This window comes from Toxotes jaculatrix, chromosome 7, assembly GCF_017976425.1.
Source record: "Toxotes jaculatrix isolate fToxJac2 chromosome 7, fToxJac2.pri, whole genome shotgun sequence".
NCBI lineage: Eukaryota > Metazoa > Chordata > Actinopteri > Toxotidae > Toxotes > Toxotes jaculatrix.
The window spans coordinates 2,775,849-2,799,576 of NC_054400.1; the positions used below are offsets into that span (position 1 = coordinate 2,775,849).

General features: G+C 43.9%; 1 protein-coding gene across 3 annotated transcripts in view; it reads right to left on the bottom strand.

The window, feature by feature from the left end:
• Positions 1-23,728, bottom strand: part of wdfy3 (WD repeat and FYVE domain containing 3) — a 77,925-nt gene that overhangs the window by 27,454 nt on the left and 26,743 nt on the right. For all 3 annotated transcript variants that reach the window (XM_041041837.1, XM_041041836.1, XM_041041838.1), the window contains 13 exons: positions 22,602-23,081; positions 22,254-22,364; positions 20,445-20,638; positions 17,560-17,831; positions 16,395-16,592; positions 12,321-12,510; positions 11,887-12,101; positions 9,573-9,685; positions 8,269-8,506; positions 4,329-4,429; positions 1,952-2,170; positions 1,346-1,527; positions 87-318 (listed from right to left, as the gene is read on the bottom strand). In XM_041041837.1, coding sequence (XP_040897771.1) covers positions 87-318; positions 1,346-1,527; positions 1,952-2,170; positions 4,329-4,429; positions 8,269-8,506; positions 9,573-9,685; positions 11,887-12,101; positions 12,321-12,510; positions 16,395-16,592; positions 17,560-17,831; positions 20,445-20,638; positions 22,254-22,364; positions 22,602-23,081 — 2,745 coding nt within the window. The remainder of the gene's footprint in view (positions 1-86; positions 319-1,345; positions 1,528-1,951; positions 2,171-4,328; positions 4,430-8,268; positions 8,507-9,572; positions 9,686-11,886; positions 12,102-12,320; positions 12,511-16,394; positions 16,593-17,559; positions 17,832-20,444; positions 20,639-22,253; positions 22,365-22,601; positions 23,082-23,728) is intronic.

Genomic DNA, 23,728 nt, shown 5'->3' on the forward strand with positions numbered 1-23,728 from the left:
AATGGTTATACAGGACAGCAAGGGAGAAGATTTCACTTTTCAAAACAGGAAAGAGAATAAAAGCTGAAGTCAGGAGGACCACTCACAGGGCAGGTAGACAGCCTGAAAGCTGCCCACGTAGTTGGGCCCCAGTTCATAGATGGCAGCGACGCTGGTGGCAGGAAGGACCTCCTCCAGAAAGTGGCTGGGCCCCAAGCGCCACACCAGGCCGGAGAGCTGGCGCTGGGCCGGCGGCGTGCCCACGTACCCGTACACAGTGCTCACTACGGGAGGGTTGGTGGAGCCAGAGCCGCCCGGGGCACTGTGGATGTAGTGGAGCTAAAGCAGAGCGGAGGGGAGGTTAATTATCCAGGTGAGAGATTTCTATAAGTGATGCAGAATGGTGGTGAAGGGGCTGAAAAATATATCATCAACTCGTCATTTACAAATCATCATTAAAGGGCTAATTAATGAGTAATTAAAGGAAGCCTTCATTGCTGTTCTTGTTACTGGGTAGATATCGTTTTAATTTTACGATGAAGAGCACCCAAGGGATCCTTTGAGAGTTTATACTTAGACAGAGGAGATACTCGAGAGAAGATTTGTGCTTTGCAGGCATCCTATTCACAGGGGACACAACACAACACAACCACAAGTACACTGGTACATGCACACAGGCGCCTAAGACACATATTGTACGACCGGCTTGTTGTTTCCTGTATGGGGACCTCGGCAGGAAATGAAGCTGTTGTTATCAGTGCGGCTGAGAGGAAGCTGAGATTTGTGGTCTGCCAAGCTGTTTCCCTGCTCTGCTCTCTAATCTCAGGGGAATCTAAAGTCACTAAACCACAAGCCACACCACTGCTGACTCCTGTGCTGCAAAGCTGCTGCGTTCAAAGCCAAGATCTCAGTTTGTTTTCTGCGATTCTTTATCAGAATTTTGTGTGCGATCCCCATCAAAGGAGGCGCCACTCCCAAGACAACAGCTATTGATCCTGACTACTTACTCACTCACTCACTAATCTGATTATTAGTAATATATCATCACCGTATCTCAGGATTCGAAACAGAGACAATCTGTGGATGGCTGAGACAATCACACACCCACTCACTCATGTGTTTTATATAGTTTTATATAGCATCTTTAAAAATAGACTTCTGTATATGTGAGAAGATGATGATGCAGGAACAGTGAGATATCGACTGGGTGTATTTTTATCCATCTGCATTATTTGACAGTGCGAATGGGAAAAGATGCACATCCTGTATATACAGGTGTAATAGCATTTGGTATAATGTACTTCTGATATTTCATTTTATCTCTTCATCATTATTATTTATGATATCATAGAGTGTGTAACTATACCTTGACAGTGCTGATGAGCTGGCCGTCGACGTACAGCGTGGCCATGCTGTTCTTCAGCATGCCTTTGCTCATGACCAGCACCAGGTGGTGCCACTGGCCCTCAGCGATCAGCTCGCCGCAGCGGAAGCGAGCGCAGCAGGGCAAGATCTCATAGAAGGAGGCTTCTTCACTCGACTCATCCGCTGCTTGATGGGGGAGGGAGAGGGAAGTCGGGGCAATAGTGATGAGTCAGAGGGTTTGGGAGGGGGCAGAAACATTAACTCAGGGTGACTAACTCAAATCCCTGAAGGGGAAGCTTTTTAAGTTGTTATGGATATGCATGTTGCTCCCACGGTCTCTTAGGCAATATTCTTTAAAAAAAGAATACACTTTAATTTTCTATATTCACAAACATACTGTGATAATTAATTCCTAGTCAGGTTTACACAAACATTTGGAGCTCAGATTTATGTGTAACTGTGGACTTCACTCTGCAGGGTTCACACTGTGGCCTCTTCTGTAAACTAGTCGTAGCTAAATCATTCTCCATTCCCCTTATTTGGGTCTGAAAACAACGATATGATGCAATAAATGAAACAGGTTGTTAAATTTGACTGCTGCACTCACAGTAGGTCTGCAGCAGCTCCTCCTTGGTGGAGACGGTGAGCGAACGGTCTTTGGCCGACAGCACCACAGCCAGGCAGACGTAGTGCTGCTCAGACGAGGTGGCCCGACGGACGACTGTCAGCAGCCGCACCGGGTGGGCCTGAGGAGCCGCACTGAAACGCTCCACGCAAAACCAGGTGGAGTAGCTCAGGCCTGACGGAGGAGGAAACAGGCGCTCTCCTGGAGGTGGAGGTGAGGAAGCAGGAGTGACAATTTTTTAGGTTTCAGAAGTTTTTAATATCTCACATTCTGCTGGTTGAATCTGCCTTTAAGACCACTGGTGTGGACAGACATGGTCCTATGTATTCACTCGTGTTTGATGCTTCAGCACCTTATCTCTCGCAGATAAACCGAATTTAATTTAAAGGTTACGGTTATTTATACAGTAAAACCTACTGTCAGATACAACTGCAGAACAAAAAAGATCTAATCTCATCCTTCAGGCCAGAATCATTCAGAGAGACAGAAACTCGCTGTGCCTCAGGATATGACTGTCACTCAACAGGTTATCAGAAGGGACCAAATTAAAACTGTCCAGAAAACCATTGCTCACTGTCCACCATCTGCTCCGAGCCACATGAGCGAGGACTGATTTTTGTATTAGGCCTTACTGAAAGACGGACACAACAACAAGCTAAATGCAAAGCCACTGCTACGTTATTTCTTATTTGTGAAGCGGACAATGGACTCAGGGGAAAAACTGCTGCTAGAACAAAGACGCAAGAATGGAAACCGCTTTGAGGGAATACATCTATTTCTTATGTATATCAGCAGATGGCTGACACAACACAGGTGTTATGAGTTCCTGTGCGGACCGAAGACATTTTGATGAATGAGCCTCTAGATGATGTCATCCAAGGATATGGGACAGGCAGGAGTGAGATGGAAGAGGGAAGACAGGAGGGAGGGAGGGAAGGAGGGAGGGGAAGGGGGTCGAGATAAATGAGGCAAGGAAGAAGGGGAGGAAAGTGACAAAGAGAATAGATAGATTCAGGGCAAGAAGAAGAAGGAGCAAGTAAGGGGAAGGAAGAAAAAGGGAGCAAGGATCGGAGATCGAGACAGGCGAGGAAAAGGACAGAAAAGGAAAATGTGAGTGACAGGAAGAAATGAGGGAGACAAAAGAGAGAGGTCTATAAATAGAGTTGGGTGGCTGGAAAAGACGAAGAGGACGGCGTGGGGTGGATGAGTGCAGGAGGAACTGGGATGAATAGGTAAACAGATGGAGGGATGATTGTAATGTATGAGTGGATGAGGGGAGAGGATCGATTAAGAGAGGAGTGGGGAGGAAAGGGGAGGAGGAGAGAAAAGGAGAGGAGAGGAAGGAAAAGAGGAGAGAGGAGCTCTAGCTCTAGCTGTGCTTCATAAATACTAAATGAGGATACAGACTAGAAAATCAACCATAACGTCATATGGTAATTCTGTCTCTGTCTTCAGGTCTCAGAAAGCCTCCTCTGTGAAATCTCTGTGGGGAAAATTGTGTTTTTATGAAGCCATTTGTAACAGGTGTGTTTTTAACACACTATTTAACCAGCTGACAATAAACCAAAAGGCGAGAGGACAGATATGAATCTGGGCGTCGCACACAGCGGCTGCTCGTTTGGGTTGGAGGTGTTGGCAATTTTTCTTTTGCAAACGCACAAATGATGAACATCAGAGGACAAACACTCTGTGGATGAGATGAAAAATAAAAATCCTCAGAGAAGACACTGTGCCCCAAAAAGAAGAAAGACGGTGAGAATAATCCTAAGGTTGTGCAGCAAGAGGAAGATTTCAACATTATCATCAGAATCTGTTCTTATGCTCTTTCACTGCTTCTGTAATAAAGAAAAAGTGTTTTTATACCTTAATAATCGTTTCTGAAACACTGATGGAACGTGTTCATTCCACAGGGGCAAGAAAAAAAAAAGTATTTTTCCAACTAACAGTCTGTTTTCTGCCAAACTGGCCAGTAAAGTGACAAAAATGTTCCACAAATTGGCTGTTGGTTGGTTGGTTGGTGGTTAAATCCCAACCTGGTTATTAAAATGCTTCACTATGGTTATGCAGTGTTCTCCTTTTTGAAGAATATGAAAAAAAACAAATGAAATGTGCCGGTCTAATGTTGCTGTAGTTAACTGACAGTCATTTAAATGCAACCACATTTAAATGACTCTGTCTTTATGCTACTGACACTGTACATTTCCTGTTTACAGGCTCCTGTGGTGTATCTGACAATGACAGGAAGAAAGCTATAATGAAAGCTGAACTAGCAAACCGCTGTGGCTGGTTAATGCTAGCATGTTCCCAGCTGGCTTGCATCGTTGCTGGTGCAATGAAAAGCGCTCTGAGCTGTTTTTACCTGTACCCATCCCGCTCAGCACTGCTCCGTCGCTGACACCTGAGGCGTTGGTGTTGTTGGTGGGAGCGTTGTGAGGGGCCAGACTGGGCAGAAACAGGCACCTGTACAGGACGACAGAGAACAGGTTAATGACTGTTACCTGGGGAAACAGCTGTCACAGGTGTAAAACGTGCTGTCAGATTACGGGTGTAGTGTACTGCTGCTGCTGAATGGCTGCTGAGGTCCAGCTCCACCTCTGAGACAAACTATTAGAAAAAACTCGTCCAAACTTACAAAGAACAGTCTGCTAACTGAAGCATTTCAAGACACAGGAGCTTTGAATTACACTATGGAAATTTCAACAGACTAATACTCGAGGACTAATTATGTACGAGAGGAGGATAGAAGTGGGATGAAAGCACACACTCAGGCTGTTTTTTTAAAAAAAAAAAGAATCTGTGCGCACTCAGTCAGTTGCATCTTCTTGAACTTAGGTTAGTGCTGATAATATGACAACAAACTGCAAAAAAACCCCCAAAAAAACCACGATAACAACTGCCTGGAGATATCCAGTAAAAAGGGTTTGAAAGTCTCTCTTAAGCTTCTTGATTATTTTGTTTGATAAACATTTAAGTCTAATGTCATCCAGTTTTTCCACGGACTTCTACAGCCGACAAAGACGACAAACAATCACTCCACAAAATTACAGAGAATCTGACTTGTGAGTTGGCGTTGTGTTCTGCTGACTCACTGCCCCTCAGTGAAGCTGCTATTTTCGCCTCTCTAATCATCCTGAACCAGCACTGAAGACACTGGTGCTTTGGGAAATGAACATGGGGATTTGGGCTTTCTTTTTCTTTTTTTCTTTGTTGAGAGACAAAAAGACCTCAGAGAATGCAAAGGCACTGCAGTGAATTCAACCAGAAGCCAGAGAGAGAGAGTCGGACTGAACCGCAGCGGAGGACGGCCTTGATGACAGCTGTTGACAGCAGAAAGCCTGAGTCACAATAACTAGACACTGCATCTGCACAAGAAATATTAAATTATGAATGCAGTTATTGTATCACTCTCCCTTTATGAATTCCTCCCATATTAATACTGCAGGAAACAGTTCGATGCAGAAAAAAAACTGCGTCTGTCTCAAGCCAAATAATTGCAATACTCCTCCTAACTTCCATTATGTGAAAAGAAAGCCAGAAAACACGGCTTAGCTCATGTTTTCTTACGTAATTCTCCCTAGGAAAGCCAAACTGCAGCAATAGCTCAGCACAAATCAGAGGAAATGAGCACAGTCCTGAAAGGGCTCCTCCTGTGGAGTGCAGGTACAACACAATTTGGCTTCTGTCAAAAAAATCACACAAAACTAGTGCAGAAGCATTAGCTGTATAGCACAGAGGAACTCAATATATCAGGCCGTGGACTTTCATTCACTGGTTCCAGCTTCTACAATGTGAGGATCTGATGTATTTCTCTGTTTTACATTATTGTGTGGAACATCTGTAGACTGTTGGTTGAACCAAACACACAATCTGAAGACATCCCCTGGCTTCCAGGGAACTGAGAGAGGCTTTTTAATACTATTTTCTTGACCTTTCATGTAATTAATAATTGATTATGTGCACTACATTAATACTACATTAATCAATATTAAAATAATTGTCAGTTGCAGCCCTACATATAATCCAGTTCCTTCCAGATCTTTTTACGAGAGCTGCATGAATTATGCATTTAGAGGGAAAAAAAAAAAAAACTGGTTGAGCACGAAGATTTTTTTTTTATGTAGCTTTGTCTTTTTGTTTTTCCACCTGGACAGGAAGGTCAGAGGTCAGGGCTAGCAACAGGACAGCGTCCCTGAGAGTGGCAGGGATTCAATGACTTGTTCAAGGACACTTCTCAAGGGCAGACACTCTGCTCCTGTGTTTAACAGTCTGTCTCACTAACAAGAGCGCCGCCCCACTGCTTCAGAATAACGACGTGTATGCTGTCTTTTTCCCCCATTAGTCACCGTTATAAGATTTAAAAAATTTCACCAGCCTAACATGCTAATTTTTCTTTTCCCTGTCGGAATGAGATGCATAAAATAAAAGTTAAATAAAATAAAAGTTAAATAAAATAAAATAAAATAATGATAGCATCTTCCAAGCCCCTTGTGAAATGGCTGGCTGGGTGAGTGTGCATCAGTGTGTCTGAGTGTGTGTCTGAGTGTGTGTCTGAGTGTGCGTAAGCATGTTGTGCATGACAGAGAGTGGGTATGTGCATGTGAGTGCAGAGAGTGCCTGTGTGTGTGATTCCTAATAGCAGCAGGAGCATCAATTTTTCATGCTGACAGATGGGAGGGGAAGGAGGGGTAGCCTCTGTGTGTGTGTGTGTGTGTGTGTGTGTGTGAGTGTGTGAGTGTGTGCGTGTGTGTGTGTGAGTGTGTGAGTGTGTGCGTGTGTGTGTGTGAGTGTGTGTGTGTGTGTGTGCCTCCTCCTGTGTTTACACTGAGCAGAAAGTGGGCCAGTGCCTCGCTGCCAGTGTGCTGCTTTGCCGTGTTTTCAGCAGAAACTCCATGTTCTATTCTGATGTGGCTGCCGTGACGAGTCGAATGGGCACAGGAAACGGCAAAGCTAAGGAAGGACGGACCAGGAAGTACGATCACTGGGTGGGGGACGGATTTCTTTGTTATTATTATTATTATTTGTAAGACAACTGAAAATGACATTTATTCCTGAAGATTTGAAGATTTTTTTGGCACTTACCAAAGAGGCTTAATGAATTCTAGTAGAACCTATGAATATTTCAGATGTTTTGGTTTTTTTTATAGGAGTCTGTTCTGTCCAGTATCCAGTGTATAAATTTGATATTTGATAAAGATAAAAGGAACATTTGAAAATGATGAGGGGCAACACAAGTATATTTTCTGTCATCTCACACACTAGTGGTGTTAAACGCAGGATGATGCCCAAAGGTGCATTAAGATATGCCAGTCTTCCACTGCCCAGCTTCATAACAGCAGCACGTTTTATTAAATTCATCAGTTTATTTGTTAAAAATTTTTTGATGAGTGTCAAATCGTGTGTCACATGACGCTAAGCAATGTGGCGGCGCGGCTTTGTTTGAGTGAAGGTCTCAAAATGTCGGTAATTTCAAATTTATAATTGATCCCTTTGCTGCCTTAGTCTACAACAGTATAATATATACACGTAATCCTAATTAAACTGATGCTACCTAGTAATTCAAGGCTGGTCAGGTAACCACAGGAAACTGACAGAAAATGTCTTTAATGACCTTTTGCACAACTTTTTTTTTTCTTAAACTTTATGAATATTAATGAAAAATTATAACATGCCAAAGTCTTAAGTCTCTCTTAACAGTTGTTTACTCTCTGTAAGCGTAACGTGTGCTCGACACACACACACACACGTTGCAAAAAAAGTGTGGGCGATTTGCCAAGGTCACATCCCACATGCCAGCATTTCCACTGCCCCGAATCCACAGTGTCGCTAACATACAACACAAAGCACAGGGTGCAGAGGACCCTGTCAGCAGCAGCAGCACCCACAAAGCACGGCAAAGGGTGTCGTACGACATAACAGGCAGAAAATAAGCCTATTTGTATGCGTGGCCCCACAGCTGGAGGTGAATGACAGTCTCGTGCTGAGACAGTAGCAGGTGCCGCTGTGAGGTAAAAAAAAACAACCTGTTTCATTGAAGGGAAAAATAACGTGGCACCCCGAGGTGTGTGTTTGCCACTGATGAGAAAAATCGAACCACAAAGAAAAAGATTTGGAGAAAAGTTCACAGAAGAACAGGCATCATTTGCTGCTCCAACACATTTTTAAAAAGCATTTAATGAAGACTGGTCCACAGCTGGAGTATGGACAAAAAATACTGAAGGCGACAATTAAACCGACATTTCATTTTTCTTCTGCATATGAAAAACCACAGTTTTAAGTTTTTAATGTGCATGCTGACTAACCCGAAGCCCTCCAGTGAGGTGTCAAACTCCACAAACGCAGGCGTGACGGCCGACCCGTGTAGGCGGATGTCATGGGGCGTTGTCATGGACACCAGGCACTTGACGCGGGTGAGGGGTACGGTGCTGCCCTCGGCGGAGCGCACCAGGCTGCGGCTGATGCGGTACTGGCCGTTATCCTCTGCCGGGGTGGCGAAGACGCTGTCGGGGCCGAAGCCCTCCATGGACATGGTCATACTGTCTGTGAGATCAGAGAGGTTAGGCTGAGTTCAGGAGCGCAGCATAGCACTGTGTGTTCTGACTGTGGCTGCATGTAAAGAGCAGTAATTAGTAGGGACTTAATATCCATTCTCAGCTGGGAGAAGACACAATAAACAATTAAAACGTGCTGAGGAGCCCACGAAATTACAAACACGAACAGCTGTTAACAGAAAACAAACCATTAGCATTAGATTCAAGGCAGTCTTTGATTAAATAGAGCATTTACACATCAACTGGATTTTAATCGGAGGCCGAGGAGATTACTTTGGGTTTCCTACAAGCTGACAACTTGCTGCTTTGCTTACAAATGAATGCACTTCTATTCCGCTTGCAGCTCGGCAGTTACACAACCCTTCTTCATACGCACCTCATGCACTTTCCACGTAAAAAGTTTGTATACATCCAAGGTGCAGAGCTCCCCATATTTAACAGTGACACATGCTGATTAGTTGCTGTGGATAAAATATAAGGGTTGTACATACTGAAACCAGGCTGCTCCACTGACTCCGGATTCATATACTTTCTGAAAACCTATAGAATTTTCCACCACTGAGCCAGTTCCAGTAATTTCCACCAGCAATTCAAATCTGACAGAAAGCTCATCCTCTCAATCGCAGCCTGTTCACAGCAGGATTCGCGGAGGACTCAAAGAACGAGGGCAGAATTGCTTGAAGATTGATGACCCTGAGTCAAACTTTCTCCCGAGGACGCTGGTAGATGGGAATGGCTCCCAAATGACATTATCATTCCATAACCGCGCTGTGGACAATTCTCAGTTATTAAAAAGTGATAGATTTACTCGTAAAGAGGCTACAGCTACAACTACAACACAAAATGCTCTTTGAAAAGTCCCTGGCTATTATGGCAGAAGACAGTGTGGCCCCTCAGTGCCACTCTGGAAACCCAATATACAGAGACGGAGTCAGGGCATGTGAAGGAATCTCAGCGAATCTTCTGTTTTAACCAGGAAAAGCATTTCCTCTGAGACCCCTGACGCAGTAATTATCATGTGATCAAAACAAGGAAGAGGGTTATTATTGTCTTACTTCTCATCTCGGCGTCGTAGCTGAGAGAGCTCGGTTTGTGGACCCGGTACTGCTTCAGGAGCTTCTTGTCCCAGGCGCCACAGTTCAGAGGGTTTCCAAGACGTAAGAACTCCCTGGAGGGGAAGACGACCAGGATGTCATGAGTAAAAATATACCAACAAAGAAAAAAAAAAAACAGGATGAATCGAATGGCAATGGACCATCATCGCTGAACTTTGCCTTGATACCACATCAGCTTTTATTTCAGTATAATTCACCAGATCTAAAGTTAAAAATCCAGATGTCAATTTAATGTAAAACTGCATTTTATTTATAGGAAACGTTTAAAACATGAAATATCAATATTAAAAAAGAAGTTATTCATCATTATAATGTGTATGTTTTGCAACAGTTTTCATTAACTAAGGGCCTGTAGCTGCTCAGTAAAAGGAGCAGCCCCGTTTGCTTGCCGTGTCCCCAGAGGGACCACTAATCATAAACACGTCCTATACGTTCGCATGAAACTGTAAAGCACTCCAGATAAAAGCATCCATCAAACCAGATGCAGTGTGTTAACTGAGCGGCTCCTCTGCAGGTTGACTCCTGTGGTTAACAGCATGTTTCAGTCTGTTTCAAAGCAAAGTGATAAGTGACATGAATGCAAAGAGACCCGGTGATGGTTTGTGTCACTTGTCAGAGCGCTGAGTGAGCGACACTGGCACAGGAACCCGACGGCTTCAGAACAACACCAAACACACTGAGAGACGGGAGCTCCGCTGCCGGCTGACGCTGGCAGAGCAGAAACAAAACGAGAAAGAAATGCGGGAGAGGAATTATGAAGAAAGTGACAGAGGAAGACTGACAGCACAGGAGCGAGCCAGATCGACAGAGAGGAGAGAGAGAGAGCAGAGGAGGATGGGAAACAGATTGACAGCCACAGACATGTTTACCTCCAGCGCAATTATGGGGGGAGAGAAAAAATCAGCTGGGGAGGCCACATTTCCATATGAAAAGAACCAACCATGTGCATATCAAATAAGTTTCCCTCCGTTCTTCAATCCCAGACTCCCATCTCACTTAACTAGTCAAGCGGGAAATGAGAATCTTTCAGTTTTGTCTGTATACATAGCCCTCCTCCATACACTGAGACCTGTCACAGCGGATTAGCCTTTCTGCACCAGCTTTTAGCCACAGAGGGGAAAACTTCACATTTCTAGGTGGTTCCACTTGTTACTGAAACCACCAGGACACAGGGACTGGTTCGACTGGTGACACAAACTGCGAGAAAAGATGAACATTTCCCCTCATGTCATTTTGGACAAACTTTTTTTTTTACAAGAAGCTAAGTGAGAAAAATCATTCACATCAAGCTGTAATTACATTTAATGTACCTGTACTTCTGACTTGGAGATACCAGGGACTTTTCACAGCTACAATTCGTTCTCATTTGGCAAAACAGAACTACATTAGCATCCAAAAACAGGTGGTAAAGTAAACACCTCCGGTAACTGTTAGATTTAAAGATCTGTTATTAACACTCATCAATTCAGCCATTTAAAAAAAAACATCTACAAAATGCTAAATCTCGCATATGAAACAACTCATGAATGTGTGTGAGTGTGGTTGGGCGTGGTCAGAGGTGTGCTCTGTTGTGTACACCTGTACGTCACTGCAGCAAGGTGAGAAGCTAAAGTCACTTAGATCAACAAAAACAGGAATTTTACGAGGGTGGTAAGTTGTTCTTTAAAAATCTGCATGTTAAAATAGCACATTACCAAGCTGACGTTATCACTTTGTTCAAAGCACCCATCTGAGCTTAATTACAACTGAGGCTGATGAGGAAGCTGAATCTGAGATGTCCTAAAATGGCCACCGAACAGACGATAAACTCTCTGGGTAACTACACAGCCTTCCATCTGGTGCCACTGCCACAACAAACAGAACAAACGCACAGTTTCTGACCCAGCAGTGCTGTTACTGTGGTGGAAATCCCCACAGGGGCGTGAATACGGCTATAAACGTTTTGTTTTTGTTGTTCTTCTATTTGTGTTTTTGTTATATTTTAGAGCCATTTAATGACTTTGCTTTAATTCTTTATCAACGTACAGAACAACACAAATGTCCCTATGAAAAGAGCTAATAAAAATTGTTACTGGAAACACTGGTACTTGCTAAAAACATGAATGAATTAATGAAAACAATCAGCAAAGCAGCAGGAAATTTTGATGCTTTTCCAGGATTTTCCTTGTTGTATTCTAAGAATCTGCCTGATTGGTGTTTTTGGATGTAGTATCCTTATACAGCATCATCAAATACCATAATCCAGGTCCAGTACCTGAGTGCCATGGGCTGCAGGGCCTGCGAGGCCAGCCTCTCAAACATCCTCTGCAGCGGCGGGTGCAGTGGGTGGTCTTCATCGCCCAGGGCCTGACTGCAGCGCTGCAACAGCCGCTGGTGGAGGCAGGCTTCACACAACACCTGCTGGTTCCTCTCACTGTTCACCAGGAGCTGGAGGATGTTGGCCACTGCCAGCTGCAGGTCGAGGGCATGCTGGAGGGAGACGGGGGGGTGATCAAATTGACTTTTGAATCAATGTGACGAGGTACTTTGATTTGCTTTATTAGCTACAAACACAAAAACGCTCCTGTGTCGGCTCTGACATTTAAAAACCGCTGAGACTAACAGACAAAAGAGGAACTTTCCTGTCCCCGCACATAACCCCGTCTCCTACTTTGACAGGAAGCTCATTTCCTTCTTGTGTTTCCTCACCTCTGGCTGGCCGTCGGAGGAGACAGAGGGCAGAAGGTCCAGCATGGCCAGGACAGCCCCTGGGTGGATGACCACCATGTCGGATGAGGACGAGGAAGAAGCGGGGTGGGAGGGGTTTGTCAGGTGGAGTTTCAGGTCTGCGAGGGCTTTGACTGGGGTAGCAGGGCCTGACGTACCATAGTAACCATGTCTGGGAGCACAGGGAGAGAGAAAGCAGTCAAACTTAGTTTAGTCCAGTCATCTGTCAGTTGAGTGTTTTGTTTTGTTATGGAAACCCTGCTAATCTCTGTTAAATCATCATAATCCCAGTTCAGTCTAAGGTGGTATATTAACACCTGACACGTCTCATGAAACTTGGATTGTTGGACATAAGTTTGTTTAGTCTCAGTGACACTTGAGTGACCAATCATTGGAAACCCTGCTCTACTGTAAAATATGTAAGTGGCTCACAGAAGCAGGGGATGCGGCTGCTAAATATTCATATTTACAGCCGCAGTGTCTCCCAGTAGAAAACATTTGTCTCATAGCTTGGTGGAAACGTTCTTCTAATGAGGATGGCAATAATTACTTCATCGAATCAGTGTAAGAACTGGATTCAACTCTTTGACTCCAACTTTATTTTAACGTGAGTCAGCGGTCTTCACACTTCAGAGATCAAGGTGTCAGTCAACCGCCATTTGATTTAAAGCACAGAGCCCTCCTCATGTGCAAACAGCAAAGAGCAGGAGATCTGCTGGGGCCTGCAGTCGGGCAATTAGACAAAACAGGCGCGTTGCTGCGATGCAAATTACAGAGTGGCAAATCCCCCCCCCCCCAGGAGAGACGCCGAGCGGGAAAAGGCTGGAGTCAGCATGGAGAGCTGGAAGGGTTGGACACGGTGCAGGAAACTAACTGGGTTGTTCATGTTCACAGTAGCCGGCGGATACTTTAAGTGTTTGTTTGTTTGGGGGTTTTTTTAGAATATAATCACACTTCTAAATTATTATCTACTAAGTTTACTTATGTTACTACATCAGTTAAGTTACTGGGCTACGTACTGCAGGGAAATTCCAGCCGTCATGGTGGTTGTTTTCCTGTTATTCAGGTTTTAGTGTGGATGGAGACCTTTACAGGCCTGTTGTTTATTTTTTAAAACTAAAAAAAATATTTGTTTTAAAAGCTCTCACTGTGTCACTGTCACAACATGATAATCACAGCACTGATTGCTGCAATTTGCACACTGCAAACTGCCGCCATCTTTTCAAGGCAAAGCTCATCGCACGAGATGTTTTGGAGCTGCCGAGCATCATCTGGATAAAGATTCAATCGCACGAGACGTTTCCATTTAAATCAAACGGAGAAAAACCTAAGCAATTAGCAGCTCACTTTCCTCACATTTATTATGATGTCTGAAGTAATTCTGAGTGCAGAAAACTGTTTTACAATCAACATAAAATGACTTTACCATCACAGGTTTTCTGATGTTGAAACTGATGGTGGAAATGAAGGGATAGCATCTGGAAAAAATGCAATGAAGTCCACAGCAAAGGGCTCATGGAGTGGTGTACAAACAAGTACAAGGGCCTCATCATCTCTAGTTGTCAAATTAGTCCACCTCATGAATATGCAGCTCTGGAGCAGGTCCAGACAGACAGAAAGGGAGAGTACCGAGAGGACACCCCCACTTTCACCTTGACGGCTATTATATCTCACTGAGGCGGAGTACATTTACAAATGTCCAACTGTTTCTCCTTCTGTAAAATAAAATTCCAAAGTGTAGCAGAGAGTGGGGTCAGGAGGTGCAGGGCCACTTCAGAGAAAAGAAGAAAAGGGAAAAGGAGGGGGAGGAGCAGGAGAGCACAGAGGAATGTGATGAGAAGAAAAACGCCTACTTTGGACTGAGAGTAATTTGGCCGAATCTATTTTTTCCTGCCTGAAAGTAGCCGTAAAGAAGCGTTCCAAATAAAACGGCGAGAGTGAGGCTCCACTACGATGGAAACAAGAAAAATATAATTCACTTGATTTGACTGAGTTTCTCTGCTGTGTAAGATGAGGAGCCATTATTCCCATATTTAATGTGAATTAAGACACAAGGAATTTTATTTTTTCATTTCAGGTTCTAGCCAAAGTGCTCTCTTGATTTAAAGCTGATAAACAAGTTTTCATCTCTGTATCTGTAAAACTTTCTGCGACGGTTAGAAGGGCTCGTGATCATTTAGCCACTAGTGGGCGTGTTGGCTGACAGTGAGGGAAATGGAGAGGAAGGGATGAGGGTGACAAAAGTGGCAGAGCGCTGTAGCTACCTCTTCCTGGTGAGTGCCGGCGTGCCCCACGGCGAGGGCAGCGAGGTCTCATGAGTCAGGCAGGGAGGCACCTGCTCCGCACGACTGCATGGCAGCACACACACAGACACACACACACAGACACACACATACACAGAGGGGAAAAAACACACCCCAAACACACAGAGAACAAAACAAAGAAACAGATGTGTGAGGACATACATATCAACAAGCACACACATAAAAGCACAGGTATACACACACACCCATGTGCACACGCCGCCACACATGCAGCCGTGCAGATGGACCAGGCCGAGGATGAACAGCCAGACAGCACCAGAGGTTAGAGGAAGAAAAAAGAGGAAGAGAAAAGAAGAAGAGAAGCTGTTAGTGGAAAGCTGACAGAGGAAACAGGATCAGAGCTACAGCTGGAGCACATGCATGACGCCAGCTGGAGCCGCACACGAGGCGAGCACAGTGCCGCCGGAGCGACCGAGGAGTCGCAGGCGTTACGTCTACATAGTTTCAGAGTATGTGTTCTGTAAAAAGAAACTGCTTTTGACTGTGACCTCCAGGCGGAGAAGAGGGGGAGGAAGAGGGCTGTAATTGATTACACTGCAGTCTGTTCCTGAACTGCACCAACACAGCCTAAACACAAGTTCAACTCGATCCCAGCCCACGTGAAGTGGCTAAAATATTGTGTATTTCTTTTTCAGTCACTTTCAGTTTCCTACGGTGTCACAGTAGTTATGAAAACGTATCCTGTAAACTGATTTCACACTTTCTGGCATCGTGCCGACCGGGTTGCGCAGCTGAATCCGAACCACAGTGAACTTCTTTATTAAATGTCTGTGAGTTTTCAGCCGCCGAGGTTTTCAGCCACGTGCGCCGCAGATGAAGAGCTCGACTGAGCGGGGACCTGACTGTCCTCAACCCACTCGTACAAAAACTTAACTGCTCAGTCACTTGCATTCACCAACATCTGTTTTAACTACTACAATTTTCAACATATCTCAACATGACGTTGATATAAGATGCAGCAAATTAACTTTAACATATAATCTTCAGTCACGACTGTGATTACATGATCACCTGAGATCTGGAAAACAGCACAGATTTCAGACAGCACCATTCCTCTCCCTTTCCTCAGTATTTATGCTCAAGTTGAAACTGTTTTTTTTTGGGTCAGTTGAAAACGCTTGTGTTTGTACAGCAGTGTTGTTGTTCTAACAATAATTCCCCTCGGGCTCAATAAGTTACTGAATACTGAATCTTAAATTTTAAAAAAAAGATTCAAAGGAGGCCAGAAGGAACACGACGGCCCCTCACAAGAAGAACAGACATAAATTAAGGGTTTTATGAAGCACTCCAACATGTTAGAGGTTCGTAGAAAAAAAAAAAAAAAATCAGAGGTTCCTATTATACTGCAGAAACATTCTCAATGAACATGTGGCTGCAATCTGTTAAAGGCTCCCTGACTTCTACATTCAGAACCCACTGACTCACAGTAACTCTTTAAGTAATGACAAACACTCACTAAACTGTTTACTTATTTAACTGCCAACAGTAAATGAATAACTTGTAGACAGTATGTTGACAACTATGCTTCATCCAGCCTCAAGTATACACACTACTAACACACGACCGACTCTTAGCTCGCACAAATCCAAAGCACATTTCTGTAGACTGTTACTTATATGTAGAGCTGAATTTATATGTTTATATATGAAGTTTGTATGTTATGCATCTTAAATGTCATTATAAAATATGATACTTAAAAAGTCAACATGTCCGGTTTCTCTGATCTACTGACCTGTCAAAAGAGTCGGTGGCCATCTTGTACAGGTAGATGAAGAGCTTGCTGCAGTGTTTGAGCGTGGGACAGACGCTGTCTCCGGTGCAGCCTCCAGGGGCAGCCTCGTCCTCCAGCAGCCTCTGGAAAGGCTGAGCGTTTGAGGGGAACACGGCTGTAGGGCCCAGCTTCTTAGTGTCTGAGAAACATCCCAGCAGCCTGGTGAGAAACGGACGGAACACTTAACATCAAGAAAGTGTGGTTTTCAAGAGGACAATTAAATCACATGACACTGCAGACAGAGAGAACAGAAAAACACTGCCTCCGTTCTGTCTTCCTTTGAACTTTGATGCTGTTCTAGCACAGAAGTCACTTCAGAGGTTCTCAATGCATTATCCTTCCTGGGACAACCACACAACATCCATCTGCTGATGAAAAGCTCAAAAGACTTATTAAGCAAAATTTAAGTAAGTAAAATTTCAAAGGTAACCTGTGGAGTTCTGTGATTGTAACTCATTTTGTTTGTCTCGTGCACACACGTGGGTGATGCGACAGACAGTTACAATGCTTTTTCTTTTTTTTTTGCACTTTTCCAATGATCAACAGTTGTTGGTAATACACCAAGAAATGTGGCAACGTGCTAACAAAGGCAATAAGAAGGCTGCTAACAAGCGAACAAACAAGGATGTTAACAATGCTTCCAAACATCGGCGCTGCAAATGTTTTATGAGGAAGGAAACAGACAAATGGATCCAGATTCAACGTGTTTGCTCAGCCACAGGACGCATTCTGGTGAGAAACGGTTAATGTAAACATAACTTGTGTAACCTGGTTGGAGAAAAAAACCAAAACAAAACACTCTACCTTTAAGTAAATTCTCTTAATTATTTAACAGTTACAGAAAAGAACCGAGTCCGCCTCAGTGCTTAACGGCTTGGTCAACTTGGTCTCACCTGAAGCTGCACCCGAAATCCTATCAAAGTTTTCATTAATAATTCACGGCCTCTTCACTTCTCCATCCAGAAAAGGAAGGAAAAAGCCAAACCACCCATATGAGAAGAAAATGCGCCGATTCACACGAGACAGGGCAGATTTGCAGAGGATTAAGAACACAGATGTTCTTTGAGCTCCTCTTGTGATTTGTATAGAGCTCAGGTATTACCAGATCCGTGCGAACAGACCTCACCTCACAGCATCAGCCAGCTTCTCAAACTGGATCTCGGTGCGGAAGAAGTGCGAGTTGGCAGGCTCGTAGCGCATGGCGGCGGTGAGCGTGCAGAAGACGGTGTGCAGGAGCTCAAACACCTGGTTCTGGTTGACGCGCTCCCAGCCGTGTCGTGGCGGCTGGCACAGCGAGCGCTCCATGGCCACCAGCAGAGAGGTGACGTAGACGAAGCCACCCACCTTGCGGAACACCGTCCGAGTGCGGTGGCTCTCACGCAGCACTGCCAACAAAGCCTTGACGAACAGGAGAGGAGAGAAAAGTTTTTACAGTTAATATTCTTCATTTCACAAAATGTTTACGAAGAAAACACATTTAGTGACAGGAAATTAATAATGTTTTATTGCTTTCCCGCCGGCCGTTGCATCATTTATTCTGTCACACATCCTGTTTCACTTTCTCTGCATCATTTTTAACTCACTTTATTTCACATACTTTTTGTTAGTCAATTATACTCTCCAGTGTCGAGTTTTCATGTCGCCTCATTCAGTCACGTCTCCATTCATCAACTCATCTTCCTCTCGTTCTTCTTTCGCAGTGAGACATATTTATGAGCCCCTCAGGGTTTCCTTGGCTCCCTGCACTGCCTGTTGTGCCCTGCACATTTCCAAGTTTTGTGGTTCACATTTACAAGTAACCTAAACTGAAACATCACAGTGTAACCTAGATCTGAGTTTGGGGACCCTAAAAACAGCCTGAGAGAACAGAATGAGTGCGACAGGCCAAGTTTTTAATTAGCAGCTTAAAAGTGGAAAAAAAAACATGTGGGATCAGCAACAGATGAAGCTTTTGAATGAAACAGGTGAAGCGGAGTGAAAACAGGGCTCAGTGCCACTGGGGACCTTTTAATTTTTAGCTATTTCGATCCTGCTTCTGGGGGAATATCTTTCAAACTTCCCTTTTTGATGCAAAATAAATGTTGGAATTATTGGACAAAACATATAATGTATGACAAGTTATTGTTTCTGAACATGTACACATGCTACTTGTGTTTCCGGACAACACAAGTGGTACATGATCAGTGCTTCACCGAAGAATATAACAAAAACACTGAAACAGTCCAAAAAAAACAACGCAGCACAGCTCCAATGCTAATGAGACACGGAGTGCATCATTAATTGTGCATATCCCACAAATTAAAAGCACAAAAATAGATTCGGTTTCATGTATCAAGGTAATGAAATGGCTGCTCTCTACATAGTGTGACACTCCAGTGAAGGCAGAGACTGGATTTGCTGAAGAAAACCCTAAAAACCAGACGTTCTTTGCAGAAACAGCGCCTCTGTTTTTCTAAATAATCCACATCAACAACATGTAAACAGTTTTCATCACGTCTCTTTCTTTAGTTAAAAGTAGGAACGGAGTTACTGTTGAGTTTTTCAAAGAAACAGCATCAAATAAAACGTCCCTGACCTTGACTCGAGTGCAGCGGCAACAAAATCTCAGAAACTCAGAGATGGATATAAAAAATAAATAAATAAATAGATAAATAACAAAACCCACGCAAACTCCATGGCAACACACCACTTTTTTATCATTTGCACAAACTCACACATTGAGATGTCAATTTAAGATGCTTTAAGTACAGTAAAGGATCCATTAAATAGGGCAGACTAATTAAGATGATATAAACTGTGAGACTGAATAAATTTGTCAGTGACTAACCAGTCAGTGAGCAGAAATCCTGTATGACACTGCAGGATTTTTACAACACTGTGATGATTTTTCAGGTATATGGAATTTTTTACCAGGTTACCAGGTTTTTGTTTTTAAAGCTCAAAACACTGAAATTGTGGAAGCTTCAGCTGAAGTAATGTCTGTAAAGCAGCTGCTTCCTTCTGTATTAAAATACTGCCAGTCAAAACACTGCGTTTTTGTTTTTTTTAACCAATCACAGGATGTCAAACACATCCTCTTCCTGTTCCTCCAAGATGAAATTACCACCCGGCTATAACTATGTGCTGGTAAAATTTAGGTATGAGATGTTAACTTGTGGAGGCCTTGAGGATTAGATGCAACATATCAGGGTCAGTCTGTTCCCTCCTGACAGATTACAGGGTTAAATGAACACTTTCACGAGGCTAATCAGCTTAATTTTAAGATCTATTTGTGTGTCTACACTGTGTTACTGTCAGTGGTGCATAAACCCCGATGAAGAGTCAGAGCAAAATTATTTTACTCTAAAACTGGATTTGATACAAGTCTTAAGGTTTTTTTTTCTTTTTTTTTTTTTAGAGTGATAATTAAAATCCCTGATTAGTGAAATAGGAGCAAAGCGCTGACGGGTTAATCCAGCCGAAGCCTTCAGAAGGCGTGAGAATCACCTCGTCTGAACGAGGGCAATTCCAAAACGCAATTATATTTCAGAAAATGAGCCGCTATCCTCCCATCCTGTGCGTGTGTGAATGTGTGCGTATATGCCTTTATGTGCACCTAACGCTCAGTGCCCCTGGTCTGAAGCAATTACTGTATGCAGCGCTTCAAATGCATATCGATTTTAAAATAACAGACTGTCTTAATCTCGAGTGCTGCTGCCGACATCCTCTTGCCAAGCTACACTTAACTACATCTGCCAAGGTTATTTTGTACAAACAAAAGAAAAGCATCACATTGATCAAATTGGTGACTCAGCAGTATGTATGGCTACGCTTATTGTTAAGATAAAGTGACAGGGAGAAAATGGTGGCTGTCAAACGTGCAGCAGCCGACAATTCCAACACTGGAACACATTCAGAAAAGTAAAAAACACAATCACTTACTGAGATAAAGAAAATGAACAGAAAACGTAGAAATAACAATTTTTAAGTGTAACAAAGAGACACTGTGTGTCTGTGTGTGTGTGTTGTTACCCTCAGTATGTCTGTCTTTAGCTGCAGTTCGCTGGGCGGTGCAGAGTGCATGAGGCCCAGCAGCGTTCCCATGTCGTCGTCGCCGCTGGGCGACAGCACGAGCTGCTGGATGATGAGCAGGGCGTGATCCCGACACTGACGGTACTTCACGATGTTGTGAACGCAACGAGCGCCACCGAACTCCCTGAAAAGGGCTGGAAAGGCAAGGAGGAAGAGGGAGAGAGAAAGGAGGAAGCAGACATTTTGTCTTCGCACATCTTTAACTTTTTGACTGAACACAAAGACACCACTTCTGGTTATAATGAATAAACTGCTACCAAAAAAAAAAAAAAAAGAAAGCGCTGCCCAGTAATGTGTCAGAATGCCTTTTGAGGAATTCGATGCACTAATGCTGATTGGTACATTCATTCATTAAGCTCCCAACACTCTTAGTTTCTCCGCAACACTGCTAAGCACACTAAATCCATCAATCCTGTGCCTCATCCCCTTCTCACAGCTTGGCCTGAAACTAACCTTTAATTTCATTGTGGATGAATCAAATAATTATTATAATATTAATGTAATCAGGGAATCGGAAAATGTTACGATTAAAAGCTATTCCAAAAATTCAAATGTATATATACGGGTTTGTTGTAATGCTGGTGATATTTGTTAAAGCTTATCTGAGGAAGCTGAAGCATAAAAATGTGATCGTCTCACTGATGGGTCTCCGTCCGTCTGACCCTGGACATTTGTAACTGCATTCTTGTAATTTTGGTGACGCGTTGAATTTCTCTCCACTCTGTCACTCATTTCAAGTCTCTCTAGATAAGACTGGCAGCAGAGAGCCGGCGGTGTAAAATGTAAATGTAATCAGCGTGTCAGAGTGGAGTGCTACGAATACCACACACACACATCAGTGTGCTTTTCTGACGAAAGGGACCAGTCATCGTCAAGGTCGAAGAGAGCTCTGAGCTGTCAGTGTGCAGCCTGCTGGTTATCTCTGTGACTCATCACATTTCTACAGCTGACTGAGACTCACAAACACACACACATCACACACACACTCACACACACAGAGAGTGGGACTGGGTGAGATGATGTGGGCAGGAAGGTCTAAGGAAATGTAATAAGACACTTTATTGATCCCTGGAGGAAAATTCGCTTTCCTCTCCACCTCAACAGAGAGGTCAGAGGTCAAGAAGCAGCAGGCGACAGATGATGATGGAGAATCAGTGGTTTCCAGTAAAGTGGACACATGCAGACACACACACACGGGCATTTGGTCTTTTTTTTGGGGGGGTGTGATTTTATACATTTGAGTCATCAGTGTTCAAGGTTGGACTTGACGCAAAAAATTAAAGCCTAAAAGTTCAGTTTGTGTGTCATCAGGAGCTGGTAATGTGTGTCCTTCACTGATCCTGATCCTGCTCAACATCCTGCACAGCACAACGTCACCTGCAGCTGCAATGTGGCTTTTCAACAGACATCATACGAGCATGTGCTCAGTTTAAATGCTTTGTACTCACATCCTTTAAAGTGAGGTCCTTTAAAGCTTTTTTCTTGTTCTCACTATTTAATGAGTCGAGAGTTCTTACATTATAAGCACAGCTATATGATAAGAAAGGGTACCTGAAAGTTAATTATTAAGGGACATTGAGTCCTGTTGTGTCTCCTCACCCGAAATTAATCTATAATTAGTGTTATCACTGTGTTCACAATTAAAAAAACAGATCCTCTGTCGGGATTTAAAAAACATTTTAAGACCTTTTTCACCACCAATCCTGTGTATGGCATTATGTGCATGTGTGTGTGTGTGTGTGTGTTTACCTGCATTAGTGTTGGTGGTATTGGAGCCCTGCAGGAGCACAGTCAGTGTCTCCATCACCAGCCAGGCCAACTGCTTCTGCTCCTCAGCCACTGTGTTGTTTTTGCAGTCAGCTACAGATGGAAGGGGAACAAAGGGGGGAGAGAGAGAGAGAGAGAGAGAGAGAGAGAGAGAGAGAGAGAGTGAGAGAGAGAGAGAGAGGAGAGGTTAGCATGAGACGGCATCATGATGACATTAAAGGCAACACGGTAAGTGTATCACACTAATGAGGCAGTAAAGGGGATGTGCTGAAAAATCTGAATGTGGCATACTTTACTTTGAGGCAGTTACACATCAAAGAAGCTCCTCACCTTGGTCATTATTGTGTGGTTGGTGCTGTGTGGCCGGGTCTTTGAGCAAGGCAGCGTACTTGTGCAGCAGGTTGACCAGCACCTCCAGCAGGCCGACCTCCCGCAGCACGTCGCTGAACACCGGGTCGTGCTTGGCCAGCTTCAGCAGAGTCCGGACGGCGGTGATGCTGCAGGCGTGCGACGTGCTCGACTTGAGCAGCATGCTGACACTGAACAGCTCCTTGCACGGCACGTAGTTGAGGCTGAAGACGACAAACTCCAGCAGCTCAAAGTACTTGGCCTGGGCCTCTGGGAGCTTGGCCACGCGCTCTGCAAACTGCGACAGGGTGTGCTGCGACTCCAGGATGAAGTAGTTGGCCGGCTCTGCTGCGTAGATGTTTCCAATGGCGTCCAGCAGCATACAGGCCAGACGGCTTGTTTTGGCCCGCAGGAAGGCGTTCTGGAGTACCGCAAAGGCCTGGATATTACGCACTGTGTGTCCTGAAAGAAAAGAGGTGACACGGATGACAGTTTGGACAGGGCCCAAAAGACTGTGGACACAGAAAAAGTATGAAGACACAGAAAGTTAGAAAACACTCAGAGAGTGGAGGCTGGTGACACAGACCTACATTTGACTCTTCTGGCCTAAATTCATCAATACAGAAACAGCTGAAACCTCTCTTAAGTGAAAGCAGATATCTGAAACCACTTCTGATTTTACATAAGATGAAACTAAAATGTCTCGAGGGTGCGCAAAGCCTAAAGAGCAGCAACTGCAGGAAGAGAGAAACTGATCTCATGCAAAACCACTGCTGGCATGGAGGAGAACTTTTCAGTGTGTGGTCCAGGAACGAAACCCAAAACCTAGTTATGGCATTTAACCTGCATGGCATTTAAATTTCATTCACATCACACAAGGCAGCTTCAGTTTTTTACCTTATCCTGAGATCTGTTAGTCTAAACTGATTTTAACACATCACAGTCCACAAAACTGGTTTCATTTGCAGTAATGGTCTGTTCCTTAAACATCACCTGTTGTTAACTTCGGATGGCAAGATGATGTTTTCCCTGAACTACACTCGACACATCACCTCTCCTCCATTTTGGGCTCACTACGACTCACACACGCGTAGGAACACACACAAGAT